At 40.4% G+C, this 24,331-nt stretch overlaps 1 protein-coding gene across 1 annotated transcript in view; it reads left to right on the forward strand.

Annotated features, from left to right (window-relative positions):
- Nucleotides 1-24,331, forward strand: part of LOC144772894 (acetylserotonin O-methyltransferase-like) — a 755,766-nt gene that overhangs the window by 170,120 nt on the left and 561,315 nt on the right. The window contains exon 2 of the mRNA XM_078657566.1: nucleotides 4,404-4,578. Within this exon, the coding sequence (XP_078513692.1) occupies nucleotides 4,404-4,578 (175 nt within the window). The remainder of the gene's footprint in view (nucleotides 1-4,403; nucleotides 4,579-24,331) is intronic.

Raw genomic sequence — 24,331 nt, forward strand, 5'->3', positions numbered from 1 at the left:
CTACAGCCCGAACCGCTGAATGGAATTACGCCAAACTTGGCAAAATTGTAGGGACTGGTACGCAGATGTGCCTTTGCTATGTTTGGTGAAATTTGCTCCAGTGTTTTTTTTTTTAAATTAACTTCAAAAAACACATCTATATCTATAGGCGCGCTCCGAGCGCTCACCGGTACGCGTACGGGAGTGCGCGAACGGAAAGCTGATTGGCTGTCGGGTGTCTGTGAACATTCTAAACAGTCCGGAGAGTCCGCCATCTTGTGTCTCGGTAGAATCGAGACACAAGAGGTGAAAAAGAAAGGGGGAAATTATTAAAAGGGGGCAGAAAAGACACCCCCTGACCCCCTAGGTTTTGTGAGGGGGCCTAGAAGGACCCTGAAGGGCAAAAAAACTTTTTTTTTTAATTTTTCGCGGGGGTAAGTGCTGGGTGCGTTCCCAGGTACGCTCTCCGGTATGCGCACCATGAGCGCACCACAGGGAAAAACAGTGTAAAAAATAGAGTAACAAAATAAAGTAGAGTGTTTAGAGGAAAGTGATGCATTGCTGGAGTGTGTCACAAAAGTGACGCAACTCCAGCAATGCATCCTTTCACATGGGGCCAGCCCCATGTGAAAGGACCTGCGTCAGTCTTATGCCTGCTGTGAGGCAAGCGCAAGATTTTGACGCAACAGCCTCCTAAAAGTGACGCAGTGAAATCTCATAGATTTCACTGCATCACTTCTTCGACCCTTCCTTGCGTGAATACGCCCCCTTTGCATACATTACACCTGGCGCAGGTATAATGTGGCGCAGGGGTTTACAAAGTGGCGCATCTACCTAGATGCGTCACTTTGTAAATATGACTCAACAAGGTGCATTTTTTACACCACTGGTGCGTCACAAAAAGTGACGCACCGGCGGCGTAAAAGTGACGCATGGCCTCATAAATAAGGCCCTCAGTCTTCTACTCTCACTTTTTCTTTCACTTTCTCTGTCTCTTCACTCCCTTACTCACCTTGTCTCACACTCACTTGTCTTTATCCAGTCTGTATCTCCACTCTTTCCTAAACATCACTGCTCTTTTCTTACCCTTCCACACCCCCGCTCCTTTACTACATTTTCTTCACTTATCCTCATTCCCCATGTTCACTCTCCTTCTCCTCACTCACCTTCCCCACACTCACCTTCTTTCAGTCCCCCTACTTCACTTCCCTTCCCCTCTCGTCCCTTTCTTTGCTTTCTCACTCATTTTCCTCTCCTCTCTCACTGCACTCCACTTCAGTTACTCTTTTTAATTTTTTTAAGAATACAGCTCTTTTTTGAGAATTGGAGGTAGTTTAGAAAGGAACTTTATTTTTTCTTCTTTTTTCTTTTTTTTCAACAAAAACAAAAACAGGGAATAGCAAACTGCTCAACAGGAGCAAAAAAAAAATATCAAAATTAGGGCTGGGGACGGCAGCGGTGGTTCTCTAATGCTCGAGCAATGATCATACTACTTTGTTACCTGTAACAAAGTAGAGCATCACAATGTTTGCATTTGATGGAGGCCTCATTAAAAACAGGCTGAATATTTGGGATCAGCTGCTCTGGTCGCCCCCTCACCGATGCAGTTGCTCCTCCAGTTGAAGTAGAGGCACCATCTCTTGGAGCCTCTCGTGCCAGAGCCCTGACACTCTCCCGGGCATAGTTCTGGGGATGCCTTCTCTGGACATGACGAATCATAGTTGAATTGCCAAAACTGTACTTCTTTCGGGGGTCTCCACGGGAAAGTACAATTTTGCAGATTTTGCATTCAACTTTTGGTGCATTTACTTTTTTATGCCCCTGAGGTATAGAAAAAAAATTCCAGATAAAATGTTCTTTCACCTTCGGCTGAGGAGGCTCTTCATCGATGAAACCATCTGACTCCTCACTGCTGCTGGATGCTCTGGCAGCCATTCTCTCCACAAATTCTTAGCACAGAAAAAAAGAGGTCTTGCTCTCACCAAAGTGAAAGAAGAAGTGAACGAAAAGGGTGGGGTTTTCATTAGTTGTAAAAAAAAACTGTTAGCAACCAATGAAAAGAGTTATTTTAAGGTCACATGACTTGACACGCTTACGCTGCGCGCACCAGAGCGCTTCCGGGGTGCTTCCGCGGCGCGAACGTAGGCGCTTCCGGGGGCGTTTACGCGGCACGCCTGAGTGACGTTTTGGTACCTTTACGGAAATGCAAAATCATTTTCATTTCGTAAATCAAAAATACTGCTTTTATAAGTATAGTACTGAATGTCTTGCATTATTATTTACTTTTCATATATATTTTTTTTACGAACGCACAAATAGCGCTCTCGCTGCGCTCTCGGGAGAGCTTACCGGTGCGCGCACCCTGAGCGCTCCAAGACAAAATGATACGGGTAAGCTTACCGGTGAATGCACTCTGAGCGCACCAGGAAAAAATGATTAAAAAAAATATATACATTGAACAAATTATTATTTTTTTTAAAAATATATAATTAATAGTTATAAAAAACAGCTAATAAAAAAAAATCATAGGTTAAAAAGTCGATATACAAAGGAATTAGCTTTTAAAAAAACTATGAAATTCACTGAAAAAACCATAGGTTTCACAAACGTTATAGTTAGGAATTAGCTTTTAAAAAACCTCTGAAATTCACTAAAAAAACAGGTTTCACAATCGTTATAGTTAGGAATTAGCATTTAAAAAACCTTTGAAATTTACTGAAAAAACCATAGGTTTCAAACTCGTTATAGGTAGGAATTAGCATTTAAAAAACCTTTGAAATTCACCGAAAAAACCATAGGTTTCACACCAGTTATAGTTAGCTGAACATTTTACTCATACAAAACCATTAAAATTCCCACGTTATATTTAGTTGGACTCACTATAACTTGCGGGCCCGCAATCCACTGCTGATGATGTCACATATTACATCATTCATGACATGGTCAGTGACATCACTGATGACATCACTGATGACATCTCAAATGACATCACTGATGACATCACTGATGACATCATCCGTGTGATAATACAATGCTATCGATTACAACTGCCAGGTGTTGTAAAGCCAGCAAGAATAACAGCTGTAATAGTGTGGACCTCTGCCTTGTCTCTCCATTGGTGGGAAACTGTTGTTTTATGTGTTTGCACTTGGTTTTTCATATATAAGATGTAATGAACAACATAAGATGTGATTTATATTTGAATGAACTTGCACAAAAATGATGGAAAAGTTAGTTTTTCTCATATGCTTATGAACTAGTTGATGAGTTTGTTGTGAATACGTTTTTCCACATGTTCATCTGTTAAGCGTCTCTGGAGTAGAAGGAGGATGAGGAGCAAGATAATTCATGTATTACACTTTGTACACATTATTGTTAATTATTATATCTATATTTTCCAGTTTCCTTAGTGCATAAGATTGCTGAAAAAGAGACTTTCCAGAGGGCTGTAAAATAGTAGGGACAACGCTGAGGCAATAGGGAAATGGATTGTGTTTATCTTATGAGGAACCTGCATGCCAAGAATGATGTAGGCACAAGGTGTGTATGCACTCATCATGCACATTACAATTCGCCCAGTTTCTCATGATAATTTTATAACCTAATGTTAATGCATCCTGTTTATCAAATGAAGCCCAATGGGTTCATAGTTTTTTTAGTAGTGCTTTCATAATTTAGGTAGGTTCTTCAAGGTAGGCAAATTAACCAGTACCTTGTTTGCTACCTAGTTAAAATTGTTCTAAAAGAAAATGTGAAGATTGGCGACATAAGAAGATATACGACAACATAGTAAAATGATATTCAAGTCAAGTAACTCAATGAAGGGGAAGAAATAAAGAAAAATGCTGAAGTAAAAGCATCGGACTCATAGTACATCTGGACAGAGTCACAACAAATGATACATTTCAATTTGCTGATCCATTGGCACTGTAGGCCCACCTTTGTTTCCTCAGCACCACAGTTTTAATGGCAGGCTCACCGCCACGAAAACTGTTGCTGTAAGGAAACTCATAATATGCTTGGATGTGCTGCAGTGGCACCACCAGCAAATTGCCGGGCCAGACCGCCATGCGACTGCAGAGGGATCATGGTTCCACGGCAGTTGCTGCGGTTCTGTGGTGGTCGGACAACTGCACTCGTAATGCAGCAGTCAGACTGCCAGTGTTGAGTTTGACAGTCAGATGGACTGCCAAACTGATAATCAGCCCCAAAATCATTAAAGGAAGGAGCCATTATTCCTATCTCCTGAAAGTGAATTTCCAAAAGAGATACACACAATAAATAATTCAATAAGTTCCTTCGAATTATTATGCAACATACATACGGAAAGCAAGTGAAGTTTTCAATCAATGGTAAATGCATTAAACTGATTTAAAACGCTTCTGTAATTTAAAGATACTATTGAATGTTATTTTTTTTCTCAGGCAATGTTTGCTGCATGTGAACTTGGAGTGTTTGACCTGCTGCAGGACTTTGGTGTCCCACTGACTTCTGCCACCATTGCTGAGCATTTGCATTGCAGTGCTGATGGAATGGAACGATTACTATGTGCATGTGTGGGTTTAAAGCTCCTGGAAATCGAGATGAATAATACAGAAGGTAATGTCATGGTGTTACAGCCATTCATAAAGCAGTGTAAATAAGATTTCAGTATTCATATTTAAATTGTAATGTTAAAAAATGCATTTAAATTTATTTAGTAAATGTCATCATGTAAAATGCTAAAAAGTCTCGCTTATACTATTCATTTGACCATTGCTGTCAATAAATAATACAAATGAGAAAGTGTTAGGCCCAAAGTATATGGTTCAGTTGAATGTTTTGCTGAATCCTCTTTCTGTTTTGAAACTAGGGCAAAAAAAAAACCACAGTGATAATACAAACCCAGAGAAAACTTTAGTAGGTGTTTCATAATATAGCCTAACAGGCGTCCTACAATCATTTTTTTGCATCTGGAAGATAAGAGATCACTTTTGGTAAATAAGCCTTGACAAACCCAAAAGGTTTGTTGTTTGTGTGATGCATTCTCAAAGAGGCAGACAATATTTGTGCACACATTGACATAGACCATACATACATGCACATATGCCGAAGAAGCAACACCACTACAGACACATTAATGTGAACTCCAATAAATAACTGAACCCCAATATTTTGTGTACCCCAAAACCCTCAGTAAAAACAGCTCTGGTTCTCGTGTTGATCTAGCGGTAAGGGACTACACTTCCCATCCATGGATCATGAGTTTAGCAGATTTACCAGAATTAGAGTTAAAAAAACACTTTATCTCTAAATGACTTAGGGCCTGATTACGATCTTGACTGATGGGAATCTCCATCACAAACACGACGGACATCCCGTCCTCAATATTACAAGTTCCATAGGATATCATCGAATTGAAATACGGCGGATGGGATATCCGTCATGTTTATGATGGAGTATCCCATCTGCCAATATCGTAACCAGGCCCTCAGTTCTCAATTATTGTAGGGGAAAATTGATTTATTTTGCAATTATTCATAGGACCGATACAATGAATGCGTAAGTCTGCTACAAAGGCCCAGTTACAGAATAATACAGAGTCACAAAGGCTAACAAAATTTCTATTCAAGAAAACAAAACGAAAGAGATTATAATTGTCAAAGTCATAAAGAGTATTGACAGCATTCTAGAAGAGGTAAAAAAATCTCAAAATAATTAGACAGAATCTTAGGAGAATAATGGGAAGTCGCCCATGAACCCTCGAAACCAGGGGCTTTTAAATATATTTTCTCAGATTCAGCATGGCATGATCATGGTTATTTTGCTACACAAATAATAAAGTTCTTAACACTAAAACATTCCTTAGGGTAAGAAATATCTTCCACTTGCTTCCTCAGCAACTATGATTCGGGCATGCAAAACTTAATAGGAAACATTTTTCAAACAATACCTCATAGAATTATGTTCTCTTGCTCATCTTCATCGGAACTTCAAGCAGAAATCGTTCAAAGTGATATATTAGGTAGACAATAGAAATCTACATTCACAATTCATGGTTTGTATTCAGGAAAGGGCATATTTATGAAAATATGGCATTGCGCAGCAACCCATCTTACTGTGCTGTGCCATTAAGAAAGGCAGGAATACGCCTATTTATGGGAATATGGCACATTCTTGCCTTTTCCTCTGCACTGGAGCACTTTATGTGTCCTAGCACCAATGCAGGCACCCTTGAACCACCGTGCAAGGATGCCTGTGTTGTAGGTAGGATTACATTTTATTCAGGAATCAACACCTTCCTGCACAAAAATAATCACAGGAGGCATATTTCTCTATCAGTGAATGCTGTAGAATGCAGAACACATAGACTGAGAAAGTGACAAGGAGAAATGAAGTAATTTCACCTTGTTATGCTTCCCTTTTGAAAGTGCAAGCTTTTGGCCCATTCCCAGGTTTACAAGTTCTTGTAAATCTGGAAATGAGTCAAAATCCATGAAAGTTGTGTCGGAACAACCACCACAACGCCAATGAAACACCAACCCAGGGCAGGTGAGCTCAACACAGCAATTTGTACAGTGATAGATAGATAGATAGATAGACAGACAGACAGACAGACAGACAGACAGACAGACAGACAGACAGACAGACAGACAGATAGACAGACAGACAGATAGATAGATAGATAGATAGATAGATAGATAGATAGATAGATAGATAGATAGATAGATAGATAGATAGATAGATAGATAGATAGATAGATAGATAGATAGATAGAAAGATAGATAGATAGATAGATAGATGGGTGGGTGGATGGGTTGGGAATGGGTGGATGGATGGATGGATAGATAGATAGATAGATAGAAGACAGATAGATAGATAGATAGATAGATAGATAGATAGATAGATAGATAGATAGATAGATAGATAGATAGATAGATAGATAGATAGGCAGACAGGCAGACAGGCAGACAGGTAGATACACAGACAGACAGGTAGATAGGCAGACAGACAGACAGACAGATAGATGATTCATCCCGACGAAATACGAGATGCCACTTCAGCCGACAACGTGTATCCTTACACAGATAATCGACTTTTTAACCTCCATAACCGCGCCCGAACCATTACGAGTTACAGCTACATTTATATATTGTTGAACAGCCGGTCCGTTCCGTACAGAGTATCAGGTGTTCGGACCCCTTTTTTCCTATCGTAGCATTTGAACAACCACAGGCTCCGGTGCTCTATATACCCCATCGATATCTGCTCGCTCTGCAAATTATAATGAGTCTTCCGTAGCGGCCATAGACGCTCTCCATGATTAGAACATCCCGCTAGATATCATCCGGCTCTGATCCACAAAGCTGAAATCTGAAGCACAAACATTTCTCGAACAGACAAGCGGATTCCATTGAGAATCAGCAGGCCATGATGTTATTACCGTAATCGACCTCACTTGGTACTCTGCTGTTATTTTACCCTTGTCCTTGGAGTGCTTGATTATCCAATGGCGGCACTTCAGACACCAAGGTCGTGCCGGTAGCATTCATCCAGCTTCACTACCCCAGTTTGTGGCGTCTACATTCGAAGATACATATGTTGAAGCATGATGGTAATGTCCTGAGGAAGACACATACAACGTGTCGAAACCCGTAGACGAAAAACATCTTTCTCTTGTATCAGTGGGATCATCATTAATACAAATTATATGTACCAATGACATATCTATTGAAAAGGATATTTTTATGGTCTTTTAATTCATCATCATGTCAATGAACTGATTCATGACACTATGTTATCAAATTTATTAAATTGTATTCTCTATACTATTTCAGTGCTTTTTTATTACTATTCATTATTGTCCTGTTCTCTAACTTTGACAGTTTGTGTGGGTTGCCTGGGTTTTATACTTACCATAAGTTGTGTGGGAACAACCACCACAACGCCAATGGAACACCAACCCAGGGCAGGTGAGCTCCACTCAGCAATTTGTACAGTGATAGATAGATAGATAGATAGATAGATAGATAGATAGATAGATAGATAGATAGATAGATAGATAGATAGGCAGACAGGTAGATACACAGACAAACAGGTAGATAGGCAAACAGACAGACAGACAGATAGATGGATGGATAAACAGATAGATAGATAGATAAATAGATAGATAGATAGATAGATAGATAGATAGATAGATAGATAGATAGATAGGTAGATAGATAGATAGATAGATAGATAGATAGATAGATAGATAGATAGATAATAGATGGATAGATAGATAGATAGACAGATAGACAGATAGACAGATAGATAGATAGATAGATAGATAGATAGACAGACAGACAGACAGACAGATAGATAGATAGATAGATAGATAGATAGATAGATAGATAGATAGATAGATAGATAGATAGATAGATAGATAGATAGATAGATAGAATAACACAACAGTTAGATGGATGCCTAATTGATGCTGGGGAGATTTAAGTTTCATGTTTATTTAATATTTAGCCTACGTTCAGATGTTGTTATATCTGAGGAGCAAAACCTGGTGGCATGTGGTTGCTCTTTTAACCCCTTGTCTGGGGTCAGAATTCCGCTCCTGTGCTGGACATTCCGATCGCGGGCGTGGTCGTGACGGCTCCCGGCCGTCATCAGCACACAAGCACTGTGTGCCATAACGGACGGGAGCCGTCACCAGCATGCAAGGGGTTAAATAAAACACATAAGCTTTGTGATGGTAGACTGAGGTGTCAATGTCCATCCAATCCTTGCAGGCTTTTCAGTGAATAGTGATATATAAATAATTGACACACTTGGCATGCCCATTCTGTCCCCCCCTTCCTTTGCAGATGCATACTTACACTGCACTATCATTCAGAACCTTCCTCTATGGGACTTACACTTGTCCCAGATATTCTCTCATTACAAGAGGGCACATAATTCTGGTCGGTCTGGAGACAATAGTTTTTGCCTCAATTAAGAATTAAGAGATCGGATGGAACACTAAGATTTATCTGTTCACTTTCATCCTGAGATTTAGAGTGCTGGGTAAAAGACTAGGGCAAAGTAGGGAAACACCAGGAGAATCAGACCTGCAACAACTGATTACCTTGGGAATTCATTATTTTGCAATAGATCCTCATGGTCCAACTTGCTGTGGACCTTATTTGCACTACCTCCAGAGTTATACTACCCTCAGTATCATAAATCTAAGTGGCGAGGAGATGATACTCACTGTTTCAATATTATAGCATATTTTTTTGCTCATACACCAATTTAGCTAATAATTGGTATCATTTGTTAATTGTATTAGATCAAATGAATCAACGTCTACAATTCCCAGAGTGCACTGATTTGTTAAATTAAAACCTAGGACAATAAACATAGAAATCCTAGCTAACGCTAAACTTTGAAAGCAATACTGTCCCAAATGCAAGTGTAAATTTGATATTTACAGTTAATTTATATTTTGTTCCTTCTTCAAAAGTGTTTGCTCTTCACTATTTTTTAGTCTGCTACATACAATTTGAATATTATGTTTATGTTTCAGTAGAGAACTCAGGGACCCCTTGTGAGAAATCTGTCTAAAGGTTGGTTAATAGCTGCTAAGTATTGAAAGGGATGACTTGCTAAGTCAGTTACTGCATTAATACTGAAATTAAGATTCATGTGGGCTCTCTTACACCTTGCCAATTTCAATATTTCCTCATCAGAATTGTGTAAGACTTACTTTCTTTCAGTGCCACAAAAGACAACTGTACATAAATATTTAGGGGACTAGTCAAAATAGTAAATTGGCACATGTGTAGATGTACATGTGTCAATTTACTCTTACACTTTATAGTTAATGTACTCATTTTTAAATTTCGAAGTGTAAATTAAAAAAAGTGTAGACTTAAATGTCCTCATCTCCTAAAACCAGGGGGTGGAGTTCACCTTATAAGTGTAAAGTAACTACTAGTAACTTTCCACATGTAGGCAGAGATCTCCACCACTGTGTTGGAGATCTCTGCCACCATGATGGAGCTCTCCCTATGGTAAATTATATGATTTTTAAAAAAAGTTTAAAACATGTTTACAATATTTTTATGTTAAATAATAATGTAAATTAATTTTATATATTTATTTTATTTAACAAGACAAATTTTACAGGACTCCCTTAATTTGAATTTCAACTTTAATTAATTTTAATATGTTAGTTAAAAGAAAATAATTTTTAAGATATATTAAAAATTGTCTCACCCAAAACTAAAATATTTATATTTATCAACTATATATTAAGAATTACAAAACAAATGGATAGGATAAATTAAATAAATTATTAATAAAACAATTAAAGTTACACTTATTTTTAAACTAAAAAGGTATTAAAATATTGAAGAATAAAAATAATACTTTTTTATATATATTTTTTTGCCTGAAATTACATTTATATGTATTTGTAAAAAAAGTCACAATAAATGAATTCTTTATTTCGACTTTTTTCTTTTGATTGATATGTTTAGTCCCTGCTTCCACTGTTAACAATGGAAAGGTGTTGCAGTGTCTGGGAGTGGCCGTTTGTGGTGCTAGACTTACTCCAAAATTGGTCTGCAGTACATTTATGACTGTTTTGTAGCCTGTTGGGCTGTAATGACTTTAGAAGTGTAGTTTGTGAATAACAATGACCTTGCTCTTTTGTCAGTGGGTATTTGTAGTTACTTGTCGCTTCCTACACTCCTCATTACCCCTACCTAAACAACCCCTTAATCCTCTCCATATCCCTGCCATTTTATTGTAGATATTCCCAGTGTTCCCAAACGTCTCTTTGGTATCTCCCCATGGAGAAGCTAACAGTGATAGAGGTGGCTATGTATATACCAGCAGGTTTGTAACTAGCATTTTTTAGTAAGTAAGCAGTTCTATTGTGGTGTCCGGCCCTTAGAATGTGCATGGGCTGAACTCCTAATGTGAAACATGACACTTGCATTTTTCGCTAACTCTGTCTCAAAGCCTAGAAATCCATAATCCCTTACTGTATTATATCAATGCCCATCATTTTTAAATCAATAACCTAAAATGCTGTTCAACTGCACCAGAAAGATCCTGCTCACCTTTCAAAAGTCCCTAATTTCTGAAATAAACACATATCAATTGCAACATTTGCATCAGGGTAATTCCCCAAAGGTGTCACTCTCCACCCAAGGCTTGTTACATTTCAATGTTTTGTGCTTGATTGGAAGTTGTAGGTCAATCTCCTTATTCTTTCATTGACAGCATGAGGTGGGAAGGAAATCAGTCGATACATCCAATAACTGCAGTGGCGGCTGGCAGGGAACGGGGGTGGCGGGGGTCTGAAAAAAACCACTGACCTTTTAAATGGCCACCGTCTCTTTGTCACATTGCCTCTCTTCTTTGCAAGGTCTCAACCAGGAAGTACCCAGGCCCCCTATAGCCAATCAAAAACTGCAATGCAGCATTGTGATTGGTCTTAGCGCCACGGTTTGGTGCTCAGAAGGGGACAGGGAGCCTGTGCACGTTCCTTTCCAGGCTGTGCATTGCAGCCTGGTGGGGAAGATGCAAACCACACGTGACTGCCCAAGAGGCCAACCAAGCAGTTATGCGCACTTGGAGTGTCCAGACCACTCCTCCCCTTGTGACCCCAGCCTCACACTAAACCAGTCCAGAAGCAAAGAAAAATAAAATGATAGTAACAAGGTTATTATCATTTCCATTTTATTTTGTTCTGCTCTGTTAGCAGTGGGACAATGCTCTTCTGCTTCAGCTGAGGAGCCGTCCCTGCATAACTGAGTATATGGTTCCTAGCCAACCATCATTTGTCTGTATGTGGTTCCAAAGTAAATTCCAGGGAGTTGACACTAAGGAAACTACTGTATGTTCCTGAATTTCATATAAAATACCTGTCTGAGTATACTGCATATTCATTGCATTTCTGCCAATACTGCAGAGCAGTATGCCATTAAGTGACCGTTTTATTGATATTGTGTTCAGTTGTTTAAATTCAGTTTGCAGAACTTGACAAACTAAAAAAAAAGTAGAGTTTGCAAAGCTCAGGACTTTTGTCTATGTTTAGTGCCTTTTCTCAAGAGGGAAACTTCTAAGATGCAAATTTTAACACTGGAAGGTGAAAAAAAAGGCAGCATGTTGAAAGAGTGAATTAAAGTGAGGTAAACTTTACTTTAAATATTCTTTATTAAAGTAATCAAAGAGGTGTTGTCCAATCAACAGAAATACACAAAACAATACTTCAATATATAAGTGCACATTGGCAAACATATATTTTTTTAAAGAGAAGTCATGCTTTTCTATTTTGTGCACATCCCAATCTAAAAAGTCTCTGTGCAACCTCAGAAAATTAAATTAGCCCTGCTGTAAATTTACCAACATTAAAATGCTACCAATGTGAAAACACCATGAACATAAATCAACTTCCTCCTAGACTGACTCTTTAAAGGGAAAGACATCAAGTGGAGCTGATTGTCACTCGGTACTTTCGCCCTTAAACGGAAGTGGTTCACCATGTAGTTTCTTTTGCATAACGTTTGGTTCTCTGAACTTTTTCAATTTCTACAAACTTCTAGACTTCACCCGGCAGAAAAAATGTGCACCTTCCTATTCAGACTCACATTTTGGCTGGAAACAAAGTGATGCATCAAATCTACCTGCATGTAGTTCATTCTTGATCAGTAGAAGATTCTCAGGTTGCTGTTGTGCTGTATGGCTGGGGTTTGGGAAGACATGAATACCCCTCATTCCACACCATGCCCTTCTACAGTTTCTCTCTGATCACCAATTCATACTATTCAAGCGGTTTCTAGCCCCCAGATGTGTGCCTTCTAACTCTTGGATAGCTGTATGGCCCTGACCACAGTGATTATCATCAAGCCAGCATCCTGCAAGACTCGGTTCTTAAAAATCCTTTGAATTGACATAATGGTTATCCCTCTCATCGGGAGGAATGGAATCTAAAAAACTTTTTGGGGGGAGACCTTGAAAGAATTGTCTAGAAGTGCACCTTTTACCTCCTTCCATCTGTCTGCATCTCAGAACCTCATGTTCTACCTCTTGCACTGCTGCCTCAACATTAACACTCCGTTGATCCATCAGTCCAGGAGCCAGTCTCAGATTCATAACTGGCTAAGTTCCAAATAACATTCTCAATAATCGATTCCATGTAGTCATTTTATTATCTATCAGCTAGGTTGTATTTGTGCCACCCAGAAGGGAACACACGGCAACCTACCCCAGTCTGTGATGGCTCTACCCAGTCTAAGTGTAAGGGCTCCCATTAACGATGGATTTTTGATATGGTAGGTATGATAAAGCAGAACACTGTCACCTGAGTTGTAGCAGTGTTGTTAAATTATCATTTGCATCACTTTGCATTTGATCAATGATTATGCAACAGATAGGTGAGTGGGTGGTGTTCTGGCCCCCTGTACCAGCTCTTACGCCCTTTGAAGAACTGGAATCAGAAATATGTTTAAACACTTTGCAGTACACAGTATTATTGTTTTAAGAAAATAGGGATCACACAGAGTGATATGCAAGCTGCTTTAGGGCTAGTGTTAGCACAAGCTACTAAAATGCTTGCTTCAAAGGTAACATGCACTTTCATTTTTATATTGTAGTGGATGGAGGACTTCAAAAATAATTCCAACAGGTTTATGTCCGAATTGTAGACATTTTTCCACAGTTATATGTTATTTAAATGTGTCTATGGGAAATGCAGAGAGTATAGTACTATGGTATCTCTATTGCTCCCAATTTGGGGCCGGATTTTGATGCCGGTTGGTCGGACCGCTGGCTGATATTGAGGAGGTCAGGAGACCACCGATAAGCATGTGAGCAGTCTGTATAACAATGTGACTGCCGGGCTGGTGGTTGCAAACTCATTGGAGGCATGCTGCAGCCTGGGTAAAGGGCCGCAGTACAAGCCAACTTCGTACAGAACTTCCTGCACATCCATGCATCATGTGCCAAGCACCATGTCATTCATGGGATATAGTGCACGGACTTGAGTGGCAGCACTACATGTGCCCCCAGGGCCACTTTTCAGTGGTCCACGACAACCAAGGGCCCTGTTTGGGGCCCTGAAAATCCCTTTACGATACAATTTCCATGGCAGGGTTCCCACCATGAAAAAGCTGTAGGAAAGGGATATTATAATCCTGACGACGGTGCTTGCCTTTGCACTGCCGCCATTCCCTGACACTCTTTCGACCACCACACCGTCGGGATCCAGGATCAGGCATTCAGCTGATGTCGTTCCAACCACCAACATCCAAACGAAAGTAGTCGGACCGAATGGCTGTCGGCATTCGGACCTCCATTTGATGGGATGTCTGTGGTCCGACCGCCAGCATTGTATTGAGGCCCTTGGTCACATTCTCCAGCTCCTCCTCAGATTACAACATCTCTCTTAAATTTCTCATTGGGGTCAGCCAAGACGTTAATCTTGATTGAGGGAAAATCTTATGTTTTGGTCTAAATCACCATTTCGAGAAATCAGTAATGAGGGCCTTAGATGAAAAATCTCTATCAAAACTGAAATGCTTTTGCAAGGACAAGAGATTTGACATTGGCAAGCTGATGCAATGGTTATTTATTTTTTTTATCTTGCAAGCAATGGCCACAAAAGATGCAAGAAATATACAATGCTGTCACCTTAGTATGGATACCATATGCTTGCAATAAAACACTAAAACACTTAAAAGGCATACATTGAAAAAACATTCAATGATGTGCCAGTTTTACTAATGATGATTTTAAATAACAAGTCTTGCAGCTGTGGTATACATGTGTGCTATTACTAGAGACAGGGGCAAGAATAAAACACAACCAAACAGCAATTGAATTGCAAATAGCTACAATTTTACAATGTCACTTAAGTTCTTTTTAACTGTTTGGGCCGTGTTACCGGAGTCTTGTCAACGCCGTGAGGGAAACGGCACTAGCGCTTTAGACCCCATCACCTTGCCGGGCATTTTGCAAACGCCGTGAGGGAAACGGCTGTAGTCCCCGCCAGCGGACTACATCACCCAGCGGCCCCAGGGAGGTCGCTGGCCGTGACGCTGCCCAGGCGTCCGGAGGCGCCATAAGAATAGTGAGCGCCGAGCGCTCTTGGGGGTCGTGTTACCGGAGTCTTGTCGACGCCGTGAGGGAAACAGCACTAGCGATTTAGACCCCATCACCTTGCCGGGCATTTTGCAAACGCCGGGAGGGAAACAGCTGTAGTCCCCGCCAGCGGACTACATCACCCAGCGGCCCCAGGGAGGTCGCTGGCCGTGACGCTGCCCACACGCCCAGAGGCGCCATAAGAACAGTGAGCACCTCTGGGATGCGGGACGCGCCGGGCTAAGCAGTCCGGGGCTGTACGAGGCTGGGCTGGGCCATAAACCCTGGTACAGGACTTCCAGTGCTGGCTTCACATAACCCGTGAGACACTTGTAGACTTTTTAAACTGTTATTCTGTTTATTCAAGCTTGCAATATACCACATTAGGATGATATAATTGCATTAAATTCATGTTAGCTGTCGGTTCTTAATATATTGTGAAATATTTCCAGGTCGATATTCTAGGATGTCTAAACAAAAGCCATTGAAAATCCCCCCAGTACCTGCTACACTGGATAATTACCTAGTTAAAGTTGTTAAGAAAATTAAAAATGATTGGCGAATGTCACTAGGACGTAGTAGTCCACCGATGGTGTCCACTCCCTTGAGAGATTCCGCCTTAAATGGTAGTTACGATGTAGAAAATGCTGTTGCTATTGATGATGAGGTTTCTACCTCAGTGGATCCTAACCAGGTCGTGTTAGACGACCCCCCCCGACTCCCCTACCTCAGTGCGTGCCTCCCCACCACGCAGAATAGTTAGAGCTTGCTGGAAAGCTCCTATTAAACGTGGGGGAAACAGGAATAAGAAAAAAGCCGGAATCCCCCCCGAAAGTATAGCAAGGGAAGATTTGATACAGTAAAGGAAGGTGTAGCTACATTAAATACCTCGCAAATAGATTTTTTGGTTAATACCATCAATGCCAAATTAGAAAGTATTATTAAACCTTTAGAGGATAAAATAGATACACTTTCTGCTGAAGTAGTGAGATTAGGAGGCCTCTTGGACTCACATTTAGCCCTGACTGGAAAACCTAAGATTATAGAGAGGGCTACTAATGTGAGTACTGAGGCAAAAAGTATAGCAGAAGGGAGGCTTATAGATAATATGACACCAACCCAAGTTAGCACTGCCAGAACTGGAGAGGTAAATAAGATTATTACTGTGGCAGAGAATAAAGAAGGCTGGACAGAAGTAGAAGTAAGAAGGAAGCGCTTTATTAACCTACCCTCTGATTGTGCTCCCTACGTAGTTATCTTAACTAATGTACCGCCCATTGAAACCAATACGAGCCAGCCTCAACAAGAGACACATGATTCTTTAAAAAACAAAACAGTCTCTTGGTTACATAGGCAATGTGGGTTTCCAGTTGAATACTCCGACCAGGTTCTAACAACCAGGAGGGTCAACTGGATTGGCAATTCCTCAAAGAGTAGTAAGGGCGATTGTGTGATCATCAATTTTAAACACCCGCAACATGCCGCTACTGTTCTATTGAGAGCAGCATCCCTACCATTTAACGACAATAATGTTTATGCCCGCCCACTAGGTTTCTTCTATAGCCACCTTAGTAAAACTACTCCCAATGATAATAGGAATATTGGATATAGGAGATCGCCATTTGTATATAGGCCCAGTCTGGATGTCCTGCTGCAAAACCAATTCCACGCACTAAGCAGCTTGGAAGCCAATGATTGACTCCAACAGGCTACTGAACCTCCCCTTTGTGTGACCCCAGATGTAGTAATGACCATGGCCATAGATTACCCTCTGGATGACGAGGTGATCTCCCACACAGGTTCCCTGACCTGCGAGGTTATAGATGAGCCAATGGCCAAGGTCACTGATAACCCTTTGGTATCTGAACAGACCATGGTGGTAGACCAGGATTGGCCCAATGACCGCAGGGTTTCGCCTAGTGGGAACCAGAGGATGGAAAATGCTGGCAGGAGAATTGATATATCTGCTAGTACTGGGCTAGGCGGCAAAGGGATTACAATTGCTAGCTGGAATATCGCTGGGCTGAAATCAAATGGTAATGCCTTAGGGTGGCGGGATATGCTTAATGCTTATGATATATTGTTCCTCCAAGAGACCTGGTGTCGGGATGATGTAAATTATGATGGGTTTGTTTCATGTAATCTCCCGGCCCAGGGGACTGGCCCAGGGAGAGCTAAAGGTGGCCTATTGATACTTCTGTCTATTAATCGCTCGATACTGGTTAAGAGGTACATAACTGTTGGAGCATATGTGAAGATACTTTGGTTAATCGAAGACCAAGGACGAAATATTTTGCTGCTAAATTACTATAATAACATTTTTGACAATTCAAAGGTTATAGTAATATCTGATCTGGCTAGCACTATTGAAAAGTTAATTTTAGAAACAAATGTCTGTTTTGATTTTATATGGGTCGGTGATTTTAATGTCTCTCTGTGTGAATTTTCTTCCCAAAAAGTCCGTGGCTATACTAATAACGCTGGATATGACGACTTGCATTTTGGTCATAATAGTTATGGTGAGGTCCTAAATACATTTATGGGATGTTATGATCTGGAGATTTTTGGCTTTGTCAATGGCAAAGAAGGTGAAATTATCCCTACTTTCAATAATGGGCACTCTAGATCTGTCATTGATCATGTTGTTGTTTCTTCCAATATCATTCCTAATTGTGCTGCTCCAAAGATCGTAGAAACCCTGATCAGTGATCATAATTGTATCATCCTGGAAACAACCCTTTGGGTTGGTAATCTTGCCAAAACAGGCATTACAGTTAATAATATAGAACCCCACAGACCTAATGGGCTCAGATTGAGATGGATAGGGGACAAAGCCAATGATCTTATCAGTTCCATTGTCAAGGACTGTATGTCAGATATTATTTTTATCCTTGACAATGACCATGATCACATGCAGGTTTTATCCTCTTTTAAAAATCTTAATAAACTAATAGATGCCAGGTTCACCAGGCCCAAACGTGTTCAGGTTAAAAAAGGGCCAGGTTGGTTCGACCATACCTGTACTAGGCTATTAACTGAACTAAAATATGCACTGGTTAAAAAACCGAGGGATGCGGATTCTATCAGTAAGATAAGAGCAGATTATAAGTGTGCTTTGAAAAGGAGAAAGACTGAGCTACAACAGTCGGCATGGGATTCCCTCAACCAAGCTGCTGAATTATCCAATGCAACACTTTTCTGGGCTACCATTAACTCTCCTTTTTTGAAAGATGAAAAAATCCCAGAGTTAACTTCACATATTTCATGTGATGGTTGGGTTGGCCATTTTTCATCTAGTTTTGATTCATATAATAGCGTAGACCCTAACCCAGGGCGATGGCCTATTTTACCTTTAGTTTTTTCAGCCACCGAAGTTGAATATGCTATACGCGCCAGTAAGGGTGGGAAAGCCCAGGGGCCTGATGGGGTCCCTGTGAATGTTTATAAAACCACCCCAGATTTGTGGAGTCCAATTCTGGCTATCACTTTTAATGCTGCCATATGCACTGAGGCACCTGAATCTTGGGGGGAATCTATTATCATACCTATATACAAATAGGGCAGCCGATCCGATGCGAAAAACTACCGCCCTATCTCCCTTCTTGACTCCTCAGTAAAAATTCTGAGTAGAGTCCTACTGATTAGGTTAGAGGAGTGGGCGGAGCAAAGGGGTATCTTGGCCGACAGTCAGTATGGTTTTAGAAAGGGTCGGGAACATTAGACCAGTGTATTAACCTGGATCTATTGATCGGGAAATACACTGAAGCAAAGCAAGAATCGTTGTATCTTTGCTTTGCCGACCTGAGTAGTGCTTTTGACATGGTTGACCACTCACTCTTGTGGCCAACCCTGTTACAGCTAGGAGCACCGGAAGGCATTATTTTTTTCCTCGCCAGGCTGTACGGGAAATTACAAACATCCGTGCGGTATGGTACCAAAGGTGAATGTACCCCAAAATTTGCTGTAAAAAGAGGGATCAGACAAGGCTGTGTGTTAGCCCCCCTACTTTTTATTTTATTTATTAATGGTATCGACACGATCTTAAAAAATGTTAAAGCGGACGCCCCTCAGATTAAAGGTGTTCCCGTCCCAGTCTTGTTGTATGCTGACGATGCCGTTTTACTCTCCAGAACGCCTCTGGGCTTACAGCTTTTACTTAATAGATTCTCCGATTTTCTTACCGATAGAAAATTAACTATTAATAAAGGGAAAACGCATACTATGACACTTGGGACAAGAAGTAAATATCGTAACACCTTTTTTATTGATCAAGTTAAAAAGTCTGAAAAAGCTCCTATCTCTACCGACTTCGGCCCCAACCGAGTTAATTCACCGGGAATTGGATATCAATTTTCTCATGGATCTGTTATCTCTGAGACCACTTATGATTTGGCGATCAATTTGGCTTCAAGAGGAAAAGGCTTTTAACAGATCATTTATTGAGGATTGTATCCTATTGGAGAAACATTTAAACATACCCTGGTTAAAATATGTCATTGTTTGTTTTTCTGAGATTTTTGATCTAAATATCTTAATTGACCCCAGTGCAGCCTCTAAGGTACCGAAACCAGAGTTTAAAGCTAAATTCCTGGCCTACAAATCTAGGAAACAAGCTTTAGCCCATGGTTCGCTAACAACTGTCTTGTTCTATAACCGTTATATCGTAACTGAAGGTTTCCCCAGATATTTGGTAGAGGTGGCTAAACCATCCTACAAGTTCATATTGACTAGACTGAGGTTCGGAAAAGCACACCATTTGGTGGCTCTGCCGAGCCTCAAGAGACACCCACAAGGGCCTTGCGTGTGTGATGGCACATCAAAACATAGCACTTTGCACTTTCTACTGTTTTGTAAACTGTATTCAAATCTGCGCACCGTTTATCTGAAACCCATGTTTGTTAAACATGCCGTACGCACAGTTGAACAGGCAATGAGTCTACTTTTTAACGTACAAACTGTCGATACTTGTTTTTTTACTGCAACTTTTTTAATTGAGTGTATTAATCATAGGAAAAGTATGCTTTTTTAATAAGATCATGTCTGTATTGGCCGTTTATTGTCCCAATTCTGATGTATTTTATATTATGTGTGATTTGAAATCCGATGTTTTTACAATATGTACGACCCTTTGCTTTATTTTTCGTATGTGCTTTTATGGTCATTTCATATGTGGCGAATAAAGCTTCATGAATTGAATTGAACAGCAATGTGAAAAGCTTGCAGAAAATAAATTCCCATCTACCTAGGCAACCAATGTAGAGGCAAAATAAAGAGCTGGTGTTTAATGTGAAAGAATATATAAATAAAAAAGCACACATTGACCCAGCTTTGTCTCTGAAGAGAAAGCAACTATTTTAGGTAGATGTGTAGTGCAGCTAATGACAATGCTTTCACTCAAGGTGAAGGAAAACCGTGGGCACACCTGTCACTTATGCTGTATGCTGTGGCAGGCAGAACCAAAATGCAAATGACAGTTAAACCAACAAATGGAGGAAGCCTGGTTACCAATAGCCTCTCTATGTGGTGTTTGTACAAAATATTAAGGGGCATATTTATCAGCATTTTGCCTCATCCTTTCCCAATACGAGGTAACACAAGGGCGACGCAAAAACTTGATGAGATTTTCCAAGCCATGCCAGGCTTATGGTGCTTAGTTAATCTGGAGTAATGCACCCTCCCATGGACTTTTGAGCATTCCCATTTTTGCCAGGAATGATAGACCTGGGAATTCATCTAAACGCTGTGTCTTCCCTGGGGAGGTATAACGAGCAAAAATATCTTTATTTCTATATCACACTTAGAAAAAGGAAAAAGCCTCAAATTAATGTTTTGTGCATGAAGGCATCCCTTCATGCACAATAACAATTCTGCCATACACACAGGCACTCTTGCACAATGGTGGAAGGGTGCCTGCATTGACGCTAGAAAGCCAAAAGTGTACCAGCACAAGGAGTGAGCTTCCCCGAGAATATACTGTGCTTTGTCACTGATTCTGAAACTCCTATTCCAGTATTGTTGGTGGAGCTAGACTGCTTTGCCCAGATATTGGGCTTTAAAATTAATTACTCCAAATCCCAGGACCTAGGGTTAGCAGACCCACAGGGCATCCTTCGTGATCCAATCCAACAGAGATGTTTTACATGGGCTTCATCTGCAACCCCAAACTTGGGGGTTCACCTATCAGCTCGCATGCATGCCCTTTACAATAGTAACATTCCTCCTTTGCTCATGGCCTTAGTCATGGATCTCTATAGGTGAGGCAAGTTGGAAATATCATGGTTTTGTTAGATCAATAGTGTGAGAAGCCGGGTCACTATGTGGTACTCACTTATATAAGTGTAACACCCTGCACTAACCCGAGCGACCCTAATGATGATTTAGGGAATAAATAACCATGGAAAGCTCTCTAAGTGGCAGCTGTGGAGAGCAGCCTTCAGGCTTAATCTATCAGGAGTGCAAAGCAGCTCAGTTTACCAGTATCTATTCGTTTAGTGTAGTCTAAATGAAAAAGAACAACACAGTGTACTTATAAAAATAGAAATTACATTTATCACTTTCTAACACATTACAATATTTCCTACCTGGAGAGATTCACAATGCACACAATACTTTAGACATAGAACAACAGGTAGGACTTTTACACAGTGGTCCCCAGTGGGGAGAACAGACCATAGATCAAGAGAGGGGGAAGTGAACCACAACCTAAGTCGAGACAGGACCCAGGAGATGCAGAACAGTCGGGGACCCAAGGACCTTGGAACTCAAGGAACCACCCCAGGTGAGAGTCTAGGAACCCCCCAACAGTCGGGTGAAAAGAGAATAGCCAACCATATATTCAATACGGATCAGCAGGTATGTTGCGGTTGCAGTCTTACCACAGAAGGACGAAAGAGTCTGTTGGAACCCAGAAGTGATTTTGAGTTGAAGAGTACCTGAAAGCAGAAGGGGCAGAGTCTATACCACACCAGGATGCCCAGGAGGCATGGAAGACCAAGGCCACTCGAGTTCACGTAAATCCAGTGAAGTTAAGAGACTTCAAGCTTGGGTACACCGAAGCAGTAGCTCTGCCTGAGCCACCAGGATGCTGAAGACAACAGAATCGGTCCGTCCAACCAACCAACCCCGTCGGCATGGGTCAGTTATAGCGGGTACAGACTCATCAACAGAACCTCTGGATGTACCCAACTCTGTTGGCATGAGTCAATCATGGTGAGCATTGTGGTCACCGGGCGATGAAAGCAATGCAGCAACATGTTGCACAGGGGTTCTGTTGTAGGGTCTTCTAAGAAGGAAGCTGACCCTCAACCTGCAATGACTTTTCCACGGATAGACACTCGACAATAGTGACTTCTGCTCCACAGATCCAGAATTGGAGGGCAGGCTGACAAATTTGCTGTATGCTTTACAATTATTGGCATGTTGGGTCTGCACTCAATAAAGTTACATCCATGCATATACAGTACTGGATCAGCTGGTAACAGAAGCGATCCTTATGATTGATTTGAAATTTAATGCTGGGTAAGTTCAGAACGCCCAGTGCCATCCATACTATCTATTATAATGTCCCCTGTGGGCAACTCTTCAGGAGGGTGAGTTTCTATTCCTCCCTCATAGTCTATATATACTTTACAATCAAACGTATTTCTTCTTAATTATTAATCTAGAAATTCACACAACAAGATTTTTCATGTTCTTTATTTTTGCACATCAGTTCATTAATTCATTTATTTTCATTTCATTTCTTTGTTTTTAAAAAAAATCTTTTTTCTATATGTTATCTCCTTTTTTTGTAAAGGTATTTCAAAGTCAGAGATTTAACAAATACAAAAAATAAATACAATCATTTACAATCAATATTATTTAAACATACCTATACAAGAACACAAACAACAATGTCCCTGGACTGTATTCAATAAATACATACATCTCATACACCATTCATACGCATTCACACACTCACAAAGCTTCATGCACCTAACATCTGTACATGGTAGATGTAAACAGATGGCTAGCAGAACCTCTGCATAACACAGTTTGTAAAAGTTGTAGAGCACAAGGCTCGGCAAAGGGTCGACGTGTGTTTCGGTGGTATAAAAAGGATTAGACCACCTTCATCAGGACCTTGTCAGATATCAACATATAATATACAGCTCCCAGGGATCCTATAAATACAAATGGAAAAACAACAAAAAACACTGTTGTACCTGCAAATTTCAATCAATATATATATAAGTAATTTATAAGGCAATCCATGCGCACACAGTAAAGCTGACGGTCAGGAGACACTCTGCCAATTTTTATCACTATAAAACAACATTCTGCTCCACACTCTTCACAATCCCACGCCCCTTCAGTGTCTGTACAAGAAAAAATCTTATCGTGTGACAGAGTACCAGAACACCAACCACCAGTTGGAAAAAATATCCTTCATCAACACCATCTTAGATAACATGCTTTTCAGAAGAAAAAAAGAAAGAAAAGAGAAATCAGTTTAGAAAATTAATGAAGACAAGTCCTAGCCATGTGTAAACCTTTTCCATGTCTTCTGTAACATGATTACTTACAGCAAAAAACTACATAACTGAAACGTTCCTGAAGTATTTGAGAAATCTGATTGGTGAATTGAAATATCATTGGACCTTCGTAAGAACTCTTCTGTCTTAAGAATAGACGAAAATAATGACAATTTATTTAGAGAGGAATCTCTACATGTTGTTTAAGCTGCAATCTGTCTCCCCAAAAGAAGGATTCTTACCCGGTTGGAAATCAAATGGCCACCATAAAGATTTAACCTGGTTGACTCTGTTGTCACCTTCATGTATCAGAAAAAGGGGACCCAATATAACCTAGAAAGAGAAAACACGATGTATAGACATTCAACCTCCTTTCAGCGAACTATGCTAAATCCTACTGATCTCTATTTAGATCCTATATGCCATCCATACTGCATAATGTGCAACCACAGGTTACTAGCCAGATATCTGCTTCTCTTCTCAAAAAAGTTCCTGCCTGTGGTCCTGCTGTCTCTCTAGTTTCGCGTTTTATTTGATTGGTTTTCAATCTCCACTGAGGAAGAAGAACAAACAATCAGGCTACACACTCTCAATTGCATATATTACTGCCCTAGATTCTTCTCTTTAATCACATATACAATATACACTGCTCATAGTAAGCACCCTTCATAGCCACCATGGCCAGTATTTAACCACAGCCTGGGTTCTCTCGTATATAACGGCAAGATGTAAAAAAC

The sequence above is a fragment of the Lissotriton helveticus genome, chromosome 8, assembly GCF_964261635.1.
Source record: "Lissotriton helveticus chromosome 8, aLisHel1.1, whole genome shotgun sequence".
Taxonomy (NCBI): Eukaryota; Metazoa; Chordata; class Amphibia; order Caudata; family Salamandridae; genus Lissotriton; species Lissotriton helveticus.